Here is a 22,118-nt window from a genome sequence, read left to right as displayed (position 1 = left end):
AAATACTACATGAGCATGCTTTAAGAGGAAACCTCTTTCTGGGATGTTTGCTAGTCCTTAAAGATGTGTGTCAAATTTCCATTTGCCCCATGAAAATTCAAAAGCTCGTTCCAGTATCGAACTGCAGCTACTGGTTCAATCTGCATTTTATAATCTACAATCCAATCTGCACCTGGGCATTACACACACAATTAATTCACCAACCTCCAAAACCATCCCTGAGAGTATACTGTATTCACAGCCTTCATGTTCATTTTATTTTCTACAGTCAGATTTAAAACATCCTTTGCTTTGTACGGTCTTTGGGGAACTTCCACCAGCAGAGCTAGTTGGAGAGATTGAGTTTCAATAAGCTGTCTCCCTGCAACACTCTGCTACCTGGTGGATGTAAGAAATTCCACACCTTCTCCACAGTATGTATTATTTCTTATTGATGTATCCACTGGAGGCAGAATTGCAGGGGATTGGTAACACTGGTGTACCAACTGAGTTTAGAGAGAAGACATGTTTCAGAGCTTTAGTGAGACCTGCTGGGTGCATTTTTAAAAAGTCAGCAAGATGTGATGACTGAAGCATAACATGATAAACAAAGTGAATCTAAAAAACATGAAGAAAAATACAGTAGTTAAAAGAACGGCGACATTTCGTACTCTTACCAAGTTTATCTCTGTGAGTCGGGTTATGAACAACAATCTGTTAACACTGTACAATATGGCGACAGGAGAGTGGATAGCCAACTGGAGTTGACTCAAATAGAGCATTGTTCTACTGAACATTATCAAGAGCATTGCTCTACTGTTGCTTGAGAGACTACAAGTCAGTCTTCAGTGTTCATACTGCAGCACATGCACACAGCTTCTTTACAGTACGTAGAAAAAGTCTTACCATCTGATTTCTGTTACGTTTGCGTGAGCGGTGTAATTCTGTTTAGGGCACCCCCAGCTAGGGAAGAAATCAATGAAAACAGGAAGCTTTATTAATAGGCAGGTAAAATGTAAACAGTATTTATAACCCCACAGGGACCGAGCTCTTCTTTCAGGTTCGGTCTCTATAGCAACCAAGATTGGTCTTTCTGTGCATGTTTGAGAGGAGCATGTGGAAATAATCTTCTTTATACACAAGAGACAGCTTTTGATCTCCATACGATAGTACCCAATATGAAAAGTATTCATCAAAACATAATCATTTGGACCATTTACTTCCTTTTATAAAAACAAGAATGTTCCTGATAAGACGTCAAAGCACAGTTGGCATTCAGAGTATTATTATGTTTGGTGTTAACCTGCCACCTGTGAATTTATTTGACTATTCATGAAAACCAGATTCACTGGGTATTATAATTCTGCTGCCACGTCGGCAGGAACACTGTTCACTGCTTGGATGTCCAGATGCTTGGTATGACGATGATCAAAGCGATTATTCTACCCGCACTGTGGGGCCTGCACATCATTTACCTCACTGTGATGAATCCTGCTCTGTGTTATTGATCTCTCATCATTGCACATGTGTTTATTCATACTAAAACAATCCATTACATAGGTTATAATAAAGCTTAAATAGCATCCCTTTTGTCTCATGTATCCTGCCACAACACTGTGCTTCTTGTGCAACAGGGCCCTGGTACCAGTAACACATGACATGATCCATAGTGTTGTAGAGGTCAATGTGAAAGCTTAAGAATGGGAAAAAAATGTGTTCATAGCTTTGGCTACACATTCAGAAGACACTCTTTTGTACCATCTAGTGAAATAATCGCCTTTTCATTTTCAAGGCTATGGAGTGTTTTGTTTGTTTTTCATTGGAATAACTGACTGAATTTTACTGTCCCAAATCACGCTACACAGATTAAGAGTTTGACCTAAAAACAGTAATTCTCCAGATTCAAAGATTTGAATTCAGATTACATATTGATTAATGTCCATGAAGTTCTGGGTTTATTTCACTCGTGAAGATGTAAACAACTCCCTTGCTGTCTTTGGGGTTTCACTGGACTCAATTGTGGGTAACCACAGTATTCCATTAATCGCTACAGAGAGTCTTCTATGTATATAATGTTCTCCTTTTGTGCCTTGCCAATATTGTGCATGCATGGTACAGGTTAGATTGCATTATAGGAGATACAGTGATGGGCTACCAGTAATTGTCTGAACTGTGTTCTTGTCCTGGACGTGTTGAGTGCTAGTCAGTGGGAGTCATCATGATGTTACTGAGACATGGCAATAGTTTGCTGGATTTAATGAACTCACCATCCAATGCCCTCTGTTGGATCGTCCAGTAAAACCCGTACAATGTACAAGAGGCAGGACAGCAGCTTGAGAGAGAAGTTGAAGAGTCGGATTCTTAAACCTGAAAGAAAAACAGAAATGCCGTGTTCAAAACATGACAAATCAACATCGGCTTAACCCATTAGGTGCCATTGTTCTCATTTTAGGACAGGCTACGTTGTAATTTTCTGGAGCATTTTTACCTGTTATTTAAAAGTTCTCTTTAACTATATTGTTATGATAATTTACTCTCATTTTGTTAACTGTAAGTGTAATAAGTGTAAATGTAACTGTCAATTTTGCAAATATAGCCCTTCAGATTCTTTTATGACTCCTCAACATAAAATAAGAAACTGAAGCCTAAGCATGATACATTTCTTTGTGTCCTCCTACCCAGAGCGATGATAAAACTCAATTTTCTATGTGTTGAGCCAACAAGAAATTTCACTGCTCTGATTACGGGCACGTCTAACTTGACTGTCCTCAGAATAGGACAAAGGATTTAATATTTTTCTGTGAAGAAATGTTGATTTAGAATGTATCAAATGGTGTTCTGAATTTTTCAAAGAAAATCTAGCTTGGTACTTAGTGAGTTAAATATAAGAAAAGAGAAGGAATACAACCAGAAGATGTTAAAAAGCAAACAATCTGGCTCCAGTTTCCGCGGCCAGTACAAGGAGGTCAGTGAAGCATTCGTAATGAACAGCACCATTGATTCCTACTTATAACTCATTAACAAACGACTGCCTTTGCATTCTGGGCTTTCATTTACTTTTATTAAAGACATTTGAGTTTCATTAATATTATCTTTGCTGCAGCACAAATAATTGTTCACTTGTTTGTGTGTTGTTGCTGCCTAGGGTGAACAAAATAGATCAAACCTCAAGGCATCAAAGCTGCTTATTACTGATCATAGATGGATGCTATTTTCAAATTTCTACCACAGCTCCTGGTATTAAAACTAGATTACACTCATGTACTGTATGCACCCAACTGAAGATAGCATACTGTGTGCACTCATCCTCTAACAAGACCTAATAGAATCTAGTCCAAGTCCTGTTTTTTTTAAAGAGTAAAACCTGTACTCAACACAGCCAATGCAATGTCACCTGCTCTTATCAACCAGGTAGAGAACAGAATTACATTTTTCAAATGTCCTTTTCTTTTTTCTCTCTCTCTTTATCTTTTTTAAATTCTACAAATGTTTTTCTCTGTGCCAAGGAAATCACCATCTTTCAACTCCTTTTTCATACTATTTCCATAGGGAACAGCATACTGACAGGTCACCAAATAATGTGATTTCCTTGAAATAAGGAAGTACTCAAAAAGAGCCAACATAAAACTAAAGAGGCAACTCCCACATTGATGTCAATTTTCATTCAGTGGCCAACAGTTTTGAAGCCAGCTAAATTCAAATCAGCCTCACTGTGCAGTCTGTGCTGTGCCATTGAGTTAGCCTCCTCTTGTGCTGACTGACAAATTAACAAAATCCAACATTAGAGAACATAAAGGTGAAGATAGTGTGCATGATACCTGATTGGATGAGCTATTGGAGGCTTTATCTTGGGAACAGTTTCTCCAAATCAGATTTTCTTTGCAGCATCATTGTGTTGAAGTTACTTATCCTTTAGTTAGCACTCCTGTGTGAATGTTCAAACCTAGATGTGTATCATTGGCCAAAGCTGTTACCATTTTTGATCTATTCCTTTCATAAGCAGCATGATGTAAATGATATTGGCCACAGTCAAAATACCTTTTCTGTAATGTTTATTTTATTTCAAAACTGTAGAGTAGACGGTGAACGGTAACAGTGTTGTTTCTTTTAACACTTGCACCTTTGTAATGGTAAGTGCAATTACGGCTTGGATAAATTAAACGCTGTGATTGGTTGAACAAGATCACATGGCCATGCAGTAAGAATTGGCTTATGCGTGGCTAGGGTTGCAGTGAAGGGCATCAGACCACATAGATATTTGGCCTCGTGCTTCATAACACACCCAGGCATGGGGATGTCTTTCCGTGCACCCTGTTGTGGGTTATTTATTGCTTACCTGCAAAAAATATATATATATATATTACACATACATACACACACACACACACAACATATCAAAATATATACTAATTACACTAGCAAAGGCTTGCATACTCAAATCTCCTTAGTTTCTCTTTTTCCTTTTAAGCTTCATTGGTAAAGCTCTCTTGTGTTTTGCCCCAGATAAAAAGCACATCAAACTAAATGTATTCATTAAAAATACGTTTATAAGTGGGCCATTTTTAAATAATGTAATATAAATGTGTCCTTCAGAACTTCTCCGATTCTAGGACGGTTTAAAAAATATCCACGGGTATTTTTAGTTCAACCGTTTACAGTATAAAAAGGAAATAAATACAATGGCTGTAAAAGCCGAATGCATTTCCACAAGCTTTCAAGTCCTTGTCAATCTTCTTTCCTTCTCTCAATCAATTTCATACCAACATCTTACCACTAGATGGAACTCTGTCCACACAACAGACACTCCCTACCAAGTCCCCTGTTTTTCCTTCATTATTTTTTTCAGTGTTGATTAATGAAAAAGACATTTAGTTTTGTTATCAAGCAAGGACTTGAAATTGTGACAGCTTAAAATTCTTGGGAGACAACCACGTTATCCTGGTCTTTCACACTCTACCCTGTACACTCTTAAAAATAAGATGCAACATGTTTTCCCCTACTATTAATTTACAACATCAAGACTGGGATAAAGGCTTTTGGGAAACAGCCGCATGTGCTGAAATTTGGTACTGGCACAGAGCAAGCTGTGGCTAACACAAGTTTGAACTGTTGTCAAGATTCAATATCTCATCCAATCAGGTGTCGGTACTGTGAGGCTAAGTACATTACCAATATATTAACTTTTCATAACAATGAAATCAGCTCTCCTAGAACCTGCCCTTATCTATTTTTCCACAGCATCATGGAGGGGGAAAAGTATTATTTTTGTATGTAAGGAACATATATACAGTTACTGTATCCTCCACCAAGGATATACATGGGGCAGTGCTGTGAAAAAAAGGTCAGCTGTGGCCTACAGGAACCCTGTGAACAGAATTCTACTGCCAATGCACAAGCACACAACTCGACAAGCAGTGCCCATACTGTACCATGACCTACATTCACAGCATGTGGATTAACAGTGTCCGCTATAACCCATGGGGCATAATACTTTATTGACTGCAAAATAACCCTTTCCATAGGCAATTGCCAGCGATTATTAGGGGTCTTTTACGTAGTCACAGAGCAGTTGATTTTCTTATGCCTTCTTATAATGTGGGTTATTAGACAAAGTATCCTAGGGATCACCTGGGGCTCCACAGCAACTCTTCACTCATGTATCTCCCAGGGATGCTGCTTATTTTGAGATAAACGGTAGCCAATGGAGGTCCATGCCTTGCTCCCCCCTCTGGACTCATGCACACTGAGAGTAAGAGCTTTGGGACCCCACTTCCTTGTCTCCTCGGACTGAACTGACAGCCAGAGAGAAAGCATACACAAGCCTTTAGCACAAGCTTGAGAAGACATTGGCAGTCCCCCATGAGAGGTGCTATTAATGTTATCCAAACGGAAACTGTTTAGAATTGAGTCTAAATGTTTAAATATTAGCAGAAATACTGCATACATGTGAAATCTAGACTGGTCTGTGTTTTTACAGAACTAACTATACACAGTAAGGTTAGTTACATGTAGTTGTTTACACAATAATATAGTGGTCATATATTTTACTGGAGTTCTTCTTTCTAATGGGTTATCAACGTGGTTACCAAAATTCCAAATATGTGTAAATGTTTAATCTTAAAGTTTAATCAAAAGATTCCTCCACTGAATGCACTGTTCTGTGGTAAAAGAACTTGGCAGCACTTTGCATGTCATACTGTGTTGGACCAGCAGGTGGAGTGCTTCCTCTCCAGCAGGATGCCTGTCCCCCAGATAAACCTGAACTCACTATCTGGAACAGAAACCCCAGGCCTGTATGTAGCTAGAATAAGATGCTGATTTGCTTTTTCAGTGGATGGTTTGAATCCTGTATTTATATTTATATTAAAGCTGGCAGTTCCTCTAGGGACATCTTAGTTTAGACTAGTGGCAAATTTAGACCTTTCCCTCTTGCCTGTCAAAATAAACAGAATCACTGGAGGTAATGATAAGTGTTCAACTAAGCATCTCTTGCTCCAAGGGCAGACATTTTTCCTCCCTTATCAAAACAAACAAAAATAATTACGGTACTTTTTTCTATTATTGATAAGCTGGTAAATCGGTCCTCTGATGCTCCTCCTCATTATGAATCCTCAACTTTAAAAATGGAACGAATTTCTTAATTACTTTAAAAGTAAGATTATTAATATTAGGAATCAGATTTCCACGGAAGGCTCTCCTTGGTTCATGGTTCCATTGTTCTCCGGTTTTCCATGGTTCAAGACATATCTCACTAGCAGACAGCAATTTGTTTAATTAGGAGACTGTGTCAGGATTTTCATGGCTTGCCTGTGGCATTCCCCAAGGCTCTATGCTGGGACCCATTCTTTTCTCTATGTGCACGTTACTGCTGGGTGAGATCATCTGTAAATACGGTGTTAACTTTCATTGCTATGCCGATGGCACACAACTCTACATCTCTGTAATACCTGATGATACCCTGGCTGGATCAGCCTTCGCTGAATGCATTACTGATGTGAAGAAGTGGATGTTCCAGTTTTTTTTTTTTTTTTTGCAGTAAAGGTTCTGTTATTAGGTTCTCAGCAGCAACTAGAAGCAACACAACCTCTAAAAATTGATCTGGGCTCTCAGTGAAGTTTATATTTGATTTTAAAATGTTACTTCTGACTTATAAAGCACTTAAAGGTATGGCACCAGATTATATAAAAGAGCTTCTAGTCACATATATACCTTCTCATGATCTTGTGAGAGAGAGAGAGCAAGAGAGAGAGAGAGAGAGAGAGAGAGAGAGAGAGAGAGCATTTAGTCACTGTGCTCCCAGATTGTGGAATGCACAGCCACCTCATATCAGAAATGGTACATCAGTTGACAACTTTAAATCAAAATTGAAAACATATTTTTTTTAGATTAGCTTTTTTTAAACTGATTTTTCAACTGTGTTTCTCTTTAATCTCTACAGGAATGTATTATTCTAGGTGATTAGAAAGTCAGTTTTACAAATCAAGCGTCGGTGAGGTAAACTGACTTTCTAATCACCCTACTTATGTAATGAGAACTTTTACACACATGGGCAAATCTGAACATATGCAGGAAAATATCCATAAACCTTTGTGGATACTTTTGAATAGGGCTTCTTGCAAAATACAACTGACTTAGAAACCACTTCCTATGCAATATAATAATTGCAATTAATTACCTTTCTGGATGTAACAACATACTCTTCACTTTCGAGTGACTACATTTTAGCAACAACTATAGAATTGTAAAATGTGCTTTCTGACAAATCTAGAGCATAAGCTTCCTTGTGCAGAAAGTGATCTCCGATCCCACGACCAACACCCAGGTGCTCTACAGTGGAGCTCGGCAAACTACCAGCCTCTGGAATACAAGGATTAGCCCTGAAGGGGTCCGCTCACTGGGTGTCTGGATAGCAGGAGCCGATATAGCACGCTAAGGAAAAAAGTCCCTGCAAAATTGCCTCCCTAACCCATGCAAGCCAAAGCAAGCTGATTCCTGGACTGTATGACTCAACCAGCAGACCATGCGGTTCTTCATAACCCAGAGGCAGCATCTTCCCTTCTTTAATTTAGCGTACAGGGAATAGTAGCTTCCTGCATGCATAATGCTTTGCTAACCCCTGAAGATTCCTCCTCCCAGAGCTCATCTAAGACATTCATTACCCTCTACTGGCTGGATGAGCAATGATCTCAACAGAGGTGACAGGGGATCGGCGGGAGAGGAAAGAAGCAGCAGTACTGACTTATCAATCATGATGCATCCAGGCTGGTTCACTGAATAGAGGAGCAGCAGGGGACAGCAATACTGCAGACATTTTTATAACCTTTCGAAATTCAAAAACAATTTTAACTCATGAGACAAAATTGTTTGTGTGGTACTTAGATGCTGTCACTTACACGACTGGTTTCACAAGACTCCAGTTAGCACTAATATTGGATACCAATTCATGAAAGCATTTATATCCAATACTGTTTCGATCACGGGTTCTCAAGCTGTGAGTAACCATACAAAGTAAGGTCAGACCGACTCTATTTTTATACCTGCTCAGTCAGTGAGTCCTGAGTCAGTCATTTTGAATTGTACATATTAAGGGGGTTGCGACTGTCACTGCAGAGGGGACCCAGATGGAAAAGAGTCATTTTGTAAAATAAACTCAAAACCAGTATCCAACATACAGACAGTGGGTCATACAAAACAACTATCCAAGCATATAATGTGCTTATGTAAGCCATTTTATTCAAGACCAGATGCTATTGCCTTTCTCCTCAAAAATCGTCACAAACAGAAGACTCTGGAACACAATATGGCTGGAATTCATTTAGTTGCCTTTTTGGAATTGGATTAGATCAGGCTGCCCCAGATCTCACAAGCGGAGGGCTCGGTTATCGCTAACAAATTGAGTTTGATGTCCGCCACCTACCAGAAATGGGCAATAATAGAAGTGCTTAGCGTACTTCCTCTTTGGAGTGTTTCAGTCCTATTGGGAAAAGGCAATGAAAAAACCTTCATTTTACAAACAGCTCCTAGTCACCTGTCATTTTGTGTGCAATTCTCTACTGACTGGTTGTAATGGAGAAAACACGTCAACAATACTTAAAATACAGTCCAGTCAATATTTTAAAAAGTACCAGGGTTGTGTTGTAATTGTTTACAGTAAATACCATATCAACGGTTATAAGAGTAATTCAATTATGCAAACAGAGTCAGTTGAACAGTGCTTTGAAAAATGTGAATTGACTAATAAACTCTCTCTAAAACAGCTGGGAGAGTTACATGAAACGCAATTAGTTTTTTCTAGACTGACCTAACCAGTAGGGGTCACTGAAGAGCAACCAGGAAAGCATCATCCCAACATTGAAAATGCAGCACCTGATCCTGATCCTGACCCTTAGACTCCACGTGATAGTGCCTTTACTAAGTGAGCCACTATACGTTGAATTGATAATGACTACTGTATATGATTAGTCGCACAAACAACTATAATTACCAAGTAGCTGCCAAGTAATACCAATATGATCATTTCCTTAACTTACTGCACTGTAGTAAAAACATACAGGCAGTCATTTAGAAGCACTTTAATGTGACTTGGCAGCTTTAAAAGTTGCCATTTCTGCCACTGTGATCTGCCAATGGCTCTGCTAGGGTTCCTTCGGGGTCATACGCTGGTATGGTGAAGGAAGTGGTAAGGGTGATAATATGAATGCACAGTACAAAATCTGACAAACACAATGCAGTACTCACTTGATCTTTGGTTTTTAATGAAGAAAAGCTTCAGCCTCTCCTTGAAGGTATTTTCATTGACGTAAAACTCAACTTGCACCCTGAAAAGACCAACAAAAAGTATTCAGTCACATGCCTGGTTATTCGTTCAAATTCGCACCTTTCTGAAGACTAACCTCATGACGGGTTACAGCAGACCCTCCACTCCAGACTCATTCATTGACCCCATCAGCCCACAATCTCATTTAGACTGCTCTTAAAAGGCTCAGTCATTCCAAAAGAATCCATGGAGCGTCTTGGTTAGTAACCGCTGACTCGGTTACTAAAATCAACAGATTTAACAAGTGCCTCAACCCGTTCTCACTGTACACTGACAGTGTGTAACAATATGCATGGAGTAAAGGCTTTGATAAATCGGTTCCACTGAAATCTAACTATACAGCACATCCTCTTAAATTCAGTTGGGAATGGACCCTGTTCAGATTTGTGATGCGTTTGGAGTATTGATTGATATTTCTGCACCACACTAAACATGCATGGTCTAGTCTTTGTTTTTGTGTTGGTAATACTCTCATTAATATCCCATCAAAAACCGGTAATACAAAAAATAAATAATGAGATAGATGTAAATGTTTTAATATGACGTTAAGCCCCCAAAAAAATCAAATGATGTACTATACGTTTCCAGATCATATTTGTAATATTGCTGGATATTTGTATTCACCTGGGTAGATATTTGGTTTCAAGAGGTATCACAAGCTTAGTTATTAACATCGGTTGTGTCTCTGTTTCTTATCAGGTGTGAAATGTTTTTAAACAATGAGGAACAAACTCAGATCCTTTGGATGTGTGGTGCAGACAGTCAATGGGTTTTGGCTGCCTGATTTAACAGTGATTATCCAAATTGGCATAATATATGATTGTGGCAGAGCACAGCTCTGCCCTTTAGAAATTGGCAGGGATGGGGTTAAATTCCCCTACCTGCCTGGGTTCATTGTGTTCAGGTGGCTGGGGTTGATAAGATGATTAACTTAATTCAAAATACAAAATAGAAATACACTAAACTACAATAACGTCATCATAGCTGTCAGAAAATAAACACACCAACAAAAATGCCCATAATTTATAAATCGCACCTTTCCTCTTAAATGATCCCAACAGACATCACATTAAAAAGATTGAAAACAAATAAACCAATGTCATGTTTGAGCTCATCAAAACACTTTACAATCAAATCAAATCAAATACACATATAAAAACAATATCCATCACACCCAGGCCAGAGTAAACAAGTATGTTTTCAGTTTGGACTCAAATCCAGATTTAGAACAGCTATCTCTAATATCTTTAGCATTCCAGTGTCGATAGCACACAGCCAAACTGTAAATGTTGAACATACTTATCACACAATGATGGTAGTGAAGTTTCCATGATGGCATGGTGAGCTTTTTGTGAGCACTATGTATGACAGACCTGTAATCAAGAGAAGACAAGGTCCCCAATAGCAACAAGAATCTTAATATACTTGAGCTACTGAATGCAGGGAACGCTAGAATTGCAAAATACCAAGTGACAGAATTTCTCTACTTGGCAAATCGACTGCCAGGAAACACTAAAGCAATTTAGTTTTACAGTTAAGACTCCCACCTTTAACTGCACTTAAAATAATAACTGGAATGACACTGAGTAACACAAAACCCTTCAGCACGTCAACTGTAATATTTAATTTTAGAGTGCTCTTTCTCTAAGACAGTCCAACAGTGGAATAAAAACCTGACACAAAAGTGAAGAAAATGAGTTTAAACACCTTGTCACTGCCTCTGAAGACAAATGTGGCGAAAGCATTGCAAACCATTTGAATCAAACTGTCACGCACATACAAGTAGTGACTCACCACCTGCAAACAGCAAATAGCTTAGAAGGGAACTCACAAATAAACCTGGGTCGGTTCCATCTGTCAATGCAATCACTATGTTGACAGGCTCTTATATGAGATATTGTCTGCCTTTATGGGGATTAGGTCTTACAACACTTCTAAACAAAAATGAAGGGACCAACGACCAACAAAGCTTAACTTCATCTTGGATAATTAAAATCGGTATGTTTCAAGTGTTCTTTAAAATAGTACATGCAGCACACCACTTTTGATTAAAGGGGTGCTAATCAGGGTTTTAAATCATTTTTTAGCATTACCAGTATTATCACTGGTCACCCTTCTGTTTTTTTTTTTTTTTTGTATTCCTTGGTCCTAGCTCCTAATGTGTTGCAGTTTAAACTCACTCCAGTGGTCTAACAGCAATCAGACTACAGCAAAAGCACTAGGATGAAGCAATGTACAGATACCATTGTATTCAAAAGATTTCTAACTGCATTTATTAAAATAGTGTTGTGTTGTTTTTTTGTTTTTCAAACTTTTAGAGGTTTTCTGTGTGGAGGCTTCAGGCGGAGTTCTGGGGCTGCTCTTTTGTTCTGGTTGCGTGCAAAAGCAGAATCAGCCTTTACAGAAGAGCCAGCACCATCTGGTGCACAGCTGTGTACTGACTGTAATACAACAAATAAAAATGCTATCTTTTCACTAGAGGGCGCTAGCTCTTACTTTTCTAAAGACATTTTGCCGCAGTTTTATATACTGGACGGTAGAGTCCTCTGCGGGTCTGAATTTTTTACGACCCACTTCCGATCCTGACCCGCTACTACAGGACCCGACCTGAACCCACTGCAATATCGTCTTCTTACCCACGACCCGACCCGAACCCGCAACCCACTGCAACACCTTCTTCTTACCCCTGACCCGACCTGCTATTACAGACCCGACCCGAACCCGCAATCCACTGCAATACCTTCTTATCCGCGACCCGACCCGCTCTGTTAAGACCTACAAACCGACCCAAACCCTCAAGTGTTTGTCCTTTACCTACTGCCTACGTCAACTGACTCTCACACAGAGATATCGCTACCATTCTCCACAGATTGAGTTTATACAATAGGCTATACAGCGTGGTAGCTTTCTCTAGTGGTCTGCATATATTTTAACACTGCAACATATTAACTATCGCTACTTTACTATAAAGCACCTGTCTCTTCCTTTCGTGCCGCCAGCTGAAAGGGAGTTACACCTGTGCTTTCGCAGAGATGATGTACCAGTTTTGTGGCTGTCGTTCACAAAAACATAATGACAGGTTTTACAAGCAACAAATCCAGTGACATGTTTATTATTTTCATTCGCTATGATTCCAAAATAATTCCACACTTCTGATGTACTTCTCGAACTGCGTGATAAAAAAAACCCTCCGCGTAATAAATAGATCTTGCGACGTATCAAACAAGCGAACACAACATTGCTTAGTCAGCTCCTAATCGCCTCCTGCTTTAGCACAGGCAATACTGGTACATTTGCCTTCTAATGTGTTATTTGTGAAAGAACAGAAAACATTTTTTGGTGATTCAATTGAGAAGCGATTTTTTTTTTTTTTTGACCCGCACCTGAACCGCAAACGGCAAAAAAAAAGTTCACATTCCGACCCAAACGCATACCGCTTATGATTTAGATGATCGAACTTGAAAGCACAATTTGTATTCTATCTCTGTGGGCACAGATTCGGTTTGCTGATTGGCTAGTGGAGGGCTACTAAACTGACAAAGTGGCACAGTAGAAAAGACCTTGCTTACAGCTAAAAAAAAAAAAAAAAAAAAGGTGCATATAATGTTAAACAAACTGTTTTATAACTTATTAATGCATTTCCTTATTTTATTTATATGTATGGCTTAATATTTAAGTTTTAACATGTTAACCAAGTCTAAGAATTTAAGTTAAAATAGAATGTAACATGAATACCTTTGTAGAACACACACGTGTTTGTACAGTAGTTCAAAGTAACATTGCAGTTAAAATGGAAGGATCTTTTTAGAATAAGTTTCATGTACAACCAGAAATATGAAATCAGGGGTCTCGAAGTGGTGTGCAGGGGGAGTAAGGGGAAGGCAGGTCTGCGCCCTGGCTGTGCAAAGCCAGTGATCCTCGCTGGGCAGTTCACAGTGTTGGCCCGGGTTCCGGTAAAAGGACCCCACTGGCCAGATGCCTGCTGAGCTCAAAGCAGGGCTGGCCTTTGTTCTCCAGGGGCCAGTAGCTTGCTGACATCTACTGTTGAGCAGCTGGGTGTAAAAAGACCATTGCACAGTGACCTTCAGTTCTCCTGAGCTTTTTGTGGGAATAGCTGCCGTGATGGAACATAACTGGACATAATTTAAATTGGGAAGAAAAACAAGGGTAAAATAATTGGGCAAACTGAGAACCTAGAAATATTAGATGATTTTCTGGCTTCACTATCAGAGAACGATGGTTGTTGTATTTTTTTATTTTAAACAGAGCACTGAGCCTGCCTGTTATGGTAGACTGCAGTTCACAAGGCAAAGCTTCCTTTATTGTGTGACTTCAGGTCTTTTAATCACCCAGTAATAGACTTGGATTTTTGACCAGCGAACTACTACAGTTCTGAGGTATAAAATTTAAGATAAGGAATTTATAAGGTAGTTTTCCATTAAGATCAATATCTAGTACACATTATGAGTTATGAATGGCTTTTTTCTAGCAAGCTTGTATTAATTTTCTGCAACATTCTTCAAAGCTTGTCAACATCCAAGACACCAAACAGGAACCCTATTAAACTGCTGGTGTAATAGAAATTGTGAAACCTAATACAGTGGATGAATGTCAGCACAATTTAATGGATCAAATTGCATTTCTGGTACAAAAGTGCTAACTTTGCAGCGCAGAAACAGACACAGAATGCAGAATTCTGGTGCATGCTCCAGTCGGCATCTTTATTATCTTTATCAGGTTTGAGAGGTTTCTCCTCACCCCATTGCAGTGATTCCCTGCTAGACACTAAAATGCTTGCTGTGAATATTTTGTATGATTTGATAATCCTGGTGACTTAATATGAGAAAGCAGCAGAGCACCCTGTAATTATAGGCAGCCAGTGGGAGGTGTAACCTTTCAAAGCTATCACTGCTTTGTGCTGCTACACCACCCACGTAACTGCACCTGGAGGTCCCCGATTATGAATGGGGAAATCCTTTGCTCTTTCTGGCTCTGTATTAGCTAAGCGGTTTCCGAAACGTAAATGTCCAATGGGAAATACACTACAGAACCTTTAAATGGTCCTACACTTCCAATCACTATAAAGGCCTCAAATGTGTAGTGGGAGATTTTTATTTGGGTCATAGTGTTCCTTATGGCTTGTTCAGCACTCTACCTCAGCTTGACACAGCCCACTTCAGATGAGACATAAAACCGAGGTCCTATTGTAAGTGACTTTGCAGCAGCCGCTGTGATGCATAGTTCACCCCCTAATCTCTGTGACACATTAATAAGATGCTGTTAATATCCGTGCTGGCTGCATCGTATTTTAAAAATCTAAGCTGTGGAATGATATCCCCTTGTCATATGCTTGAGGGTTCAGCATTTCCTGTACTGAGATCCCACAGTATTATCACTTCTCCGTTCCGAAATTCAGGAGAAAGCTAATTTGGTTCAAAAGTATAGCAAATATTACTGAAAATGACTGTGATATCACTGGGTTTACTACAGTAAATTGTTTTAAATAAATACACACAAATACTGTATGAACATGCATTGCAGGTTTCTGCTAACTGTAAGCACTGATATGCCTTTGTGCTTGTTTACAATCGTTTTCTATATGTGAAGTGAGAATAAGGTCCTGAATACAGCACAGGATCTGTAACAGCAGGAATGGTAAATGTCAACACTACATTTAAAAAAGAACTGTGAAGGTTTAATTGGAGAGTGGTTTACTGCGAGCATGGTTTCAATTATGTAGTCGTCTTTCCTTTTAATGCAGTACATGCTTATGGTTACATAAAGCTAGAATTACTCTAGTTTTCCTGGAACAAATGCATTAACTTAAACCCAGCCACACAAACAGACAAACACACATACACACATACGACCTTAAACCATTATCTAGCAACACCACCTTAAATCAATATCTTACTTCACCATGCATATAAGGGGTGTGGAGAAATAACATTCATTATGGCAAATGTAACATACTTTAATACAAGCACGAATCAATAACGATCCTCTGTAAAGATCCCAAACTAAACGAGTAATGTATATTAATATTAAACACCTTTATAGAAAATTCTCTCCGATACATTATCTTCATGTATAGTACCCACTGGCAAGAAACGAGTCAGCGGATGTCTGTTTGAGCCAGAGGAAGGCCATAAAAAGACAGCACCACATGGCACACAGGGATCGCTGCCAGATTCTTGGAATTAGCTGCTTCTTATTCAACCCCATGCTGCAAGGATAACCAATAGAGGATTCTTGAAGACAGTGCAATCAGCACAACATGTTGTATTCCTATCTCACAGTATCCACATTCTGTACTTCTAGACCTACAGTAGAGGTCGCTGTGGCAACCCAACCCAGGCCATTTTTATCCATTTCTTCTATAACTTCAAAAACCCAATCATGTATTCTGATTGCATGGCAATGAAGGGAAGCGTCTTTAAACTTTTACCTAAAATATTTCTATAATGACAGCCTTTGGCACTTTCAGTTCTTTATTTTGCTTCAACCGGTTCCTCTTAATTGTAAAGTGAGTTATTGCCAGTCTGCTGCCGTAATGTGGGAAAGTTGTGTTAAATCAACAACTTGGCACCTTGTAACAGGAAGCAGCAGACTCGATTTTGGCTAATTTGCAAGCAATTGTCTGCAGCAAATAGCTCTCGACTTCTGGGGGGTTGGGGGGGGGGAGGCATTATATAAGCACTGACACCAATCTAGTGCGCCAGCACTCCGCACCAGCTCACCAAAGGGATGGTAGTCTACACTGTGGTAGTCCAAACTAGGGCAGACCTATGTGGACCAGCTGCAACATGTTCTATCCAAGCATCGAACTGAAGGGTCAAACTCCAAACCATGTTTACATACATTTCTTTCTTTTCTTTTTGTTAATTAATGCTCTCGCTGTTTTCACCTCTCTCTCAGCACCACCCTCTCCCATAGCCATTTTTACTTCCTTTCCTCTACTGCTCCATACCATGACTAACTTCTAACCATAATTCTCTCCTCTCGTTCCTGTCCTCTAGCTTCACCCAGCTGCTACTCCTTTAACCTGCCTCTCCCCCTTTCCTCAGCTCACTTTTCTCGTCCTTCACCTCCTGCCTCGAATCCCTTTGCCCGCTCACCCCTCGACCTGTCCGACTCTCTCCACCCCAGCCCTGGCCTCCTCTGCGCTCCGCTCAGCTCATACTGAACTGTGCTCTGCTGCAAAGAAGTGGCAGAAAACCAATCTCCCTGCTGCTTTGGAACTCTATCACTCGCTCCTCTTTTCCTTCTCCTCTTAATGCTCCTACTTCCACTCTATCATTAGGTCTTCCACTAACAATCCCCATAAATTTTTCCCTACCTTCTCCTCCTCCCTCCTTAGCCCTCCCTTTCTTCCACCTTCCTCTATCTCAGCTAATGACTTTGCCTCCTTCTCCTCCAAAATCACAGACATCCGCAAACTCTTCACTACCTCGCCTCCTTCTCCATCCACTCCCTGTCCTCTGCTCATCCACTCCCAAGAATAACAGCATCAAAATCAACAGCAACCAAATGCTCAACATACAAACTGCCAGCATGTTTATTTATTTATTTATTTAATTGTTTAAAAACTGCATATATCTTCTTACAAAAACAAACACAGCAGATGAAGAGAGTATTGTTGCATATCAACTCCAATTTCACAGACAGTGCTGCTGGAGAAGGCAATGTTGCGAGTCGGCAATTAATTACCCTGCTTCATGAACTTCTGCAGTGTGTGAAGGAGTGTCACAATCTCCCACTTTCAATATAAAGTGCCTATGACAGGGAAATGGTACTGCCACTATATTACAATGTACAAAATCAGAGCCGTCTAATATTCTAATCTTAATAAGCCATGCTTTTGACCAGGGAGTTCATGCAATATGGAATCTAGCCAAATGCAATTCAAACTATCTATAGAGGCTAGCAGTGTATGATAAAAGAAAGGTGAAGATTCAGGCAAAATCATGGCTGAGTTCTCTCATAGATTGTGACAGATGGACACGATCAGCAGACAAGGGCACACATTTTTAAACATGGACTCTAAAGGTTTACAAGAACTAAAAAACTTTCTAAATAGTAAGAAAGAAACTGTCCTCACTGTACATCCAACCCTGAGTGAGTGAAACACTGCATCTTTTATGCAAATGTACAGAGACTCGACTGATAATCAATCATTCAATTGGAATCTCGGTACATCTGCATGTGAACTAATTGTGCTCCCATGTTTCCATACTAATAAACTCCCAAGGAGCTATACAGTATATAGGCCTGTACTAAATCATTGAAAGCAAATATTTAGAAATGTTATAAAAAATATTATATTTCTGTTCATTCATATTTTTTTAATAAAATGGCAGTTCCATTGGTAGGTCTCTTCAGAAATGACTAAAGACAAGTTTCAGGGTAGTAATGTAATGCTCAATAAAACTGTATGTTTAAACTCCTAATGATGAAGACCCCGAAATTACATAGCAAAGCTGCTCTGCAGAAAGTGGTGGAGGTCTGGAGCATGAAATAAATCCTAAACGACAGGAGGCCTGCAAGCTGTCTCAAGTGAGTTAGATGTGAACCATCAGAGCAGAAAGCAGGTGCTTGGCTGAGGGGATGAGTAAAGGACCCAGCCTGCAGACAATACCAGGTGCCTCCTGTTCAATGAGAAGTTCAGTCTGGGGCTGCGAGGAACTGGGGCTCAGTTGATTTCACTGTAGCCAGGTTCGGGTCTAATTTTAGTAGAGGTCGTCTCTCAACCACATTTCAATAATATCTTCCATCCAAACAAGTCTCTCAAAAGAGGACAGGGATTGGACACATTGGTTACTTCCAGTTTGGAATGAGTACATCACAAGGGTTCACTCCAATTTCTAAAGTCAGTAAGCACCAGCACAATATAGTGCACAACAAGGTATTGCAGGAAAGGAAATATGGTCCAAAGTGACAGGTCACTACTATAGATGGCTCTATTGCTTGTGCGGCCTGCATTACAAAAACTGTATGTTACTGCAACTGAAGAGGAGTGACACATACTTAACACATACTGCATCAATCCATCTTCATCTAAACGTTTCTCAAAGAATGGAAGTTCAGTTGAAGTTGAGCATAGTAACTAGCACCACTATCTAAAGCACCATTACTTGGAGTTTATACACAAACAACTTTAGCAAACCTAGTTGTGGTCTGTTAGAAATTAACTGAGAAAGCGTTGTGAATCACTGTTTTTTCCCACTTGAATAAGCCCCAGAAGATAGCACTCACCACACCCTGTCACAAAAAAATTGAAAAAAAAGAACCATCCAAAACATTTGAAACATCTTGCACACTCAGCAATGAATCATTGTTGCCTTGGCAACCTATGTTGGTTCAACTACACCCTATTGACAGTGATATGCAGACGTTTCTATTCTTACACACAGTACATAACTACAAGTGTGCTTCCTCTTCTACAAGATATATCACATTTCGTTGTGTCAGGTTTAAAAACTAGGATTCTGTTGTCTGTGACATTTTCTTAATGATCGGTTTACAGCAGTCCATGGTGGTCCAATTTCAATCCTTACCTTGGTCAGCTAAAGTGTAGTCTTTCAGGATGCTCAAGTCCCATTGCTAACTGCCAAGAACGACAGGAGTTCGGATACAATCTTATGGGACTAATTGGAGAAAATGAGCTCTTATCAATAATAAATATCCCTCTTTAACACATTAAACCCGCTCCCATGCAGCCTCACGTTAAGGCTCAGATTATGTTGTTATGTCCACTTAACCCCTTAAAACTCTTATCTAAGCTTTCACCATGGATTGCTGTCATTATCACAATGAGGTGCAATTATATTTGTTTTTCAGAGGGCACATAATGTCACTCAATTAAAGCTGGTCGCCATGCACCAGTAATTCAGAGATCTCTGTAATTCACGTCAACTAAATAGCACTCAAAACACGGCCTGATAGAACGTTCCCTATAATTGGAACTCTTGTAACCATGGAAAACCATGTTCTATCTGCTGTTTTACTGTACGTATGGTTTTGACCAGTACCTCCAGTAGAGCCAGTTTTTTGATTAACATTTTGATGCTGTACTTAAATCTTTCCTTGCAGTGCAATGCTCTAAGTCAACTTTCTGAGAACCCCACCTGACCTCATAATGTTTCCAACAGTATGTGCTGTTTATACTGTGAGTGTATAGGTAAGACATGGTCCTATTACCTGCAGCACAGGAAATTAAATAGGAAACCAATATAACTTTGTAGACAGAAAAGGCACACCTACATATCAATCAAAAGACCATGGTGCTCCCACATTGAGTTACAGTAGTTCTCTAAATCTGCCTCTACCAAGCTCTGCTCTTATTTGAGCTTGTCTGGAGTGCTGGCACTGAACTGCCTTCTTCATTCCATTTGAATCATGTGACAAAGCAACTTTACAAATCTGCTAACCCCACAGAGTCCAAACGTCATAACGATACTTGATTTGAACAGAGTGAGAAAAGTGGTTGGTCCCGACACTTAGGAATCTCCAGAGAAGTTCAAAACCAAATAAAGGCAGATTTAGAGAAAATGGTAACTCAAGATTGAAGCAACAAATGGGCCCTATTCACAAAGCTTCGACTCACATCCATTACTGTTCACTGTCAGCCTGTACATTGCGATCACCACTTGCCTTTGACGCAAATGTGATCAATCAATTGCTCTTAATCAATTGTCTACCCAAAGCAGGAAAGCATTAACTTATACCCTGCTACTCTGGCCTTTTTCATAAATGCGATGAGCGTCAAGGAAAATTAGAAACTGCATGCGCTTGGATCTTCAGAAGGATACAGCAAGCAGGGTCAAGCAATAGGCAATGCATGTACAACTAAAACTGCAACTGAAAGCCAAATGTATGTATCAAATAAAACTGTATTTGTTTTAATGTAGTATTTTATTTTTAATGTAGATTGAGGGCACTTGAGTACGTGCTTCATTTTTCAATATTCTTCTGTCCCCAAAAAGTGTTTCATGCCCTTGACGTTAACAGAACAGGAAGCTGCAAAAAAGTGTGGTCTACTGCAGACTCAATTATTCAATTATTAATGATTCAAGAGCATAAACAGGGTGCTTGGGCTTGTTCCAGGAGGTTTCCAGTTCAATCCCAGCTCAGCCACTGACTCACTGTTTGTGACCCTGAACAAGTCACTTAACCTCCTTGTGCTCCGACCTTCGGATGAGACGGGAAACTGAGATCTTATTGGAAGTGACTCTGCTGCAGCAGTTGCTATGCATAGTTCACCCCCTAGTCAAGTCGCTTTGGATAAAAGTGTCTGCAAATGACTACATAATAATAATAATAATAATAATAATAAATAATAATAAATAATAATAATAATAATAATAAAAACCCAGAAAAAACAGGGGTATCCATATATAAATTGACATTTCTGGGGGTATGATTACTATCAAGCAAGTGTGTGTTTTGGGTGAGGACAGGGTCATGTTAAAAAGAATAGATGCCTAGACACTCTTCGACATGAGTTTATCGTGGGACGGCATTTAAAATAAATACATCAATAAAAGATTTTAATTTGGTAATACCAACAGTGAAATCTTCAGCCAGTCTGTATAAAAACAATTATTTGCTCGTTCCAATATCACCAAAGATTACCAGTTTTTGGATAATTCCTTCACCTACCGACAATAGTTTCCTGATAATATAATGAAGGGGCTCCAGCATCATCTGCTTTGCAGGCCTGTTTCTCATCTATGAAAGTGATTCACAGACCGCTGCCATTTGTACCAGTGTCTGCTGTATCTTGTATGGTCCACATCACAGAAATATATTTGTATCCCGGTTGTTATATTTTTTTATTCAATGTTTGAGAAAACGTTTCCCAACTTGTGCCTTGTGAAGATGCGGTAGCATCTGCATTACAGAAGAAGCATTGGTCTTTATTTTTTTATTGTATCCAGACCATGTTCCCTCCTGCAACAAATGCTGGTTCTCTGATTGAAATGAGAGGCATCTTATGGGAACAGAAAACCAGCATTGCAGCATGAGGGAGCAAGATCAGGATACACTGCAATGTTATAAAAGAGCCATTTTGTTTCTCCAGGCGAACGCTCCCTAGTAAAGCTGAGAAATATATTCTCTGTGTGATACGACACATGATGGGTGCATATCTGTGAAACGGACAACACAGGACAGAGCAAAGGAAAAGTAACACACTGCTTGTAAACACGGCAGGGAGTTCTGGAACACTAAATGGCGGTTCAAACTGGTTTGATCTCAGCCTGCTGTTGAAGGAAAGACCCATTTCAAATTGTTATCAAGTCAGTCCCTGTGCCAGAGGCAT

General features: G+C 39.5%; 1 protein-coding gene across 1 annotated transcript in view; it reads right to left on the bottom strand.

The window, feature by feature from the left end:
- The window catches only part of LOC121307496 (potassium channel subfamily T member 1-like), a 72,818-nt gene that overhangs the window by 37,490 nt on the left and 13,210 nt on the right, over window positions 1–22,118 (bottom strand). The window contains exons 2-4 of the mRNA XM_041239677.1: window positions 9,718–9,797; window positions 2,247–2,346; window positions 886–942 (exon numbers count right to left, since the gene is read on the bottom strand). Of these exons, the coding sequence (XP_041095611.1) occupies window positions 886–942; window positions 2,247–2,346; window positions 9,718–9,797 (237 nt within the window). The remainder of the gene's footprint in view (window positions 1–885; window positions 943–2,246; window positions 2,347–9,717; window positions 9,798–22,118) is intronic.

This window comes from Polyodon spathula, chromosome 56, assembly GCF_017654505.1.
Source record: "Polyodon spathula isolate WHYD16114869_AA chromosome 56, ASM1765450v1, whole genome shotgun sequence".
In the NCBI taxonomy this organism is placed as follows: Eukaryota; Metazoa; Chordata; class Actinopteri; order Acipenseriformes; family Polyodontidae; genus Polyodon; species Polyodon spathula.
The sequence above is the reverse complement of the archived record's forward strand: the minus strand, read 5'-3'. Positions and strand labels throughout refer to the sequence as shown.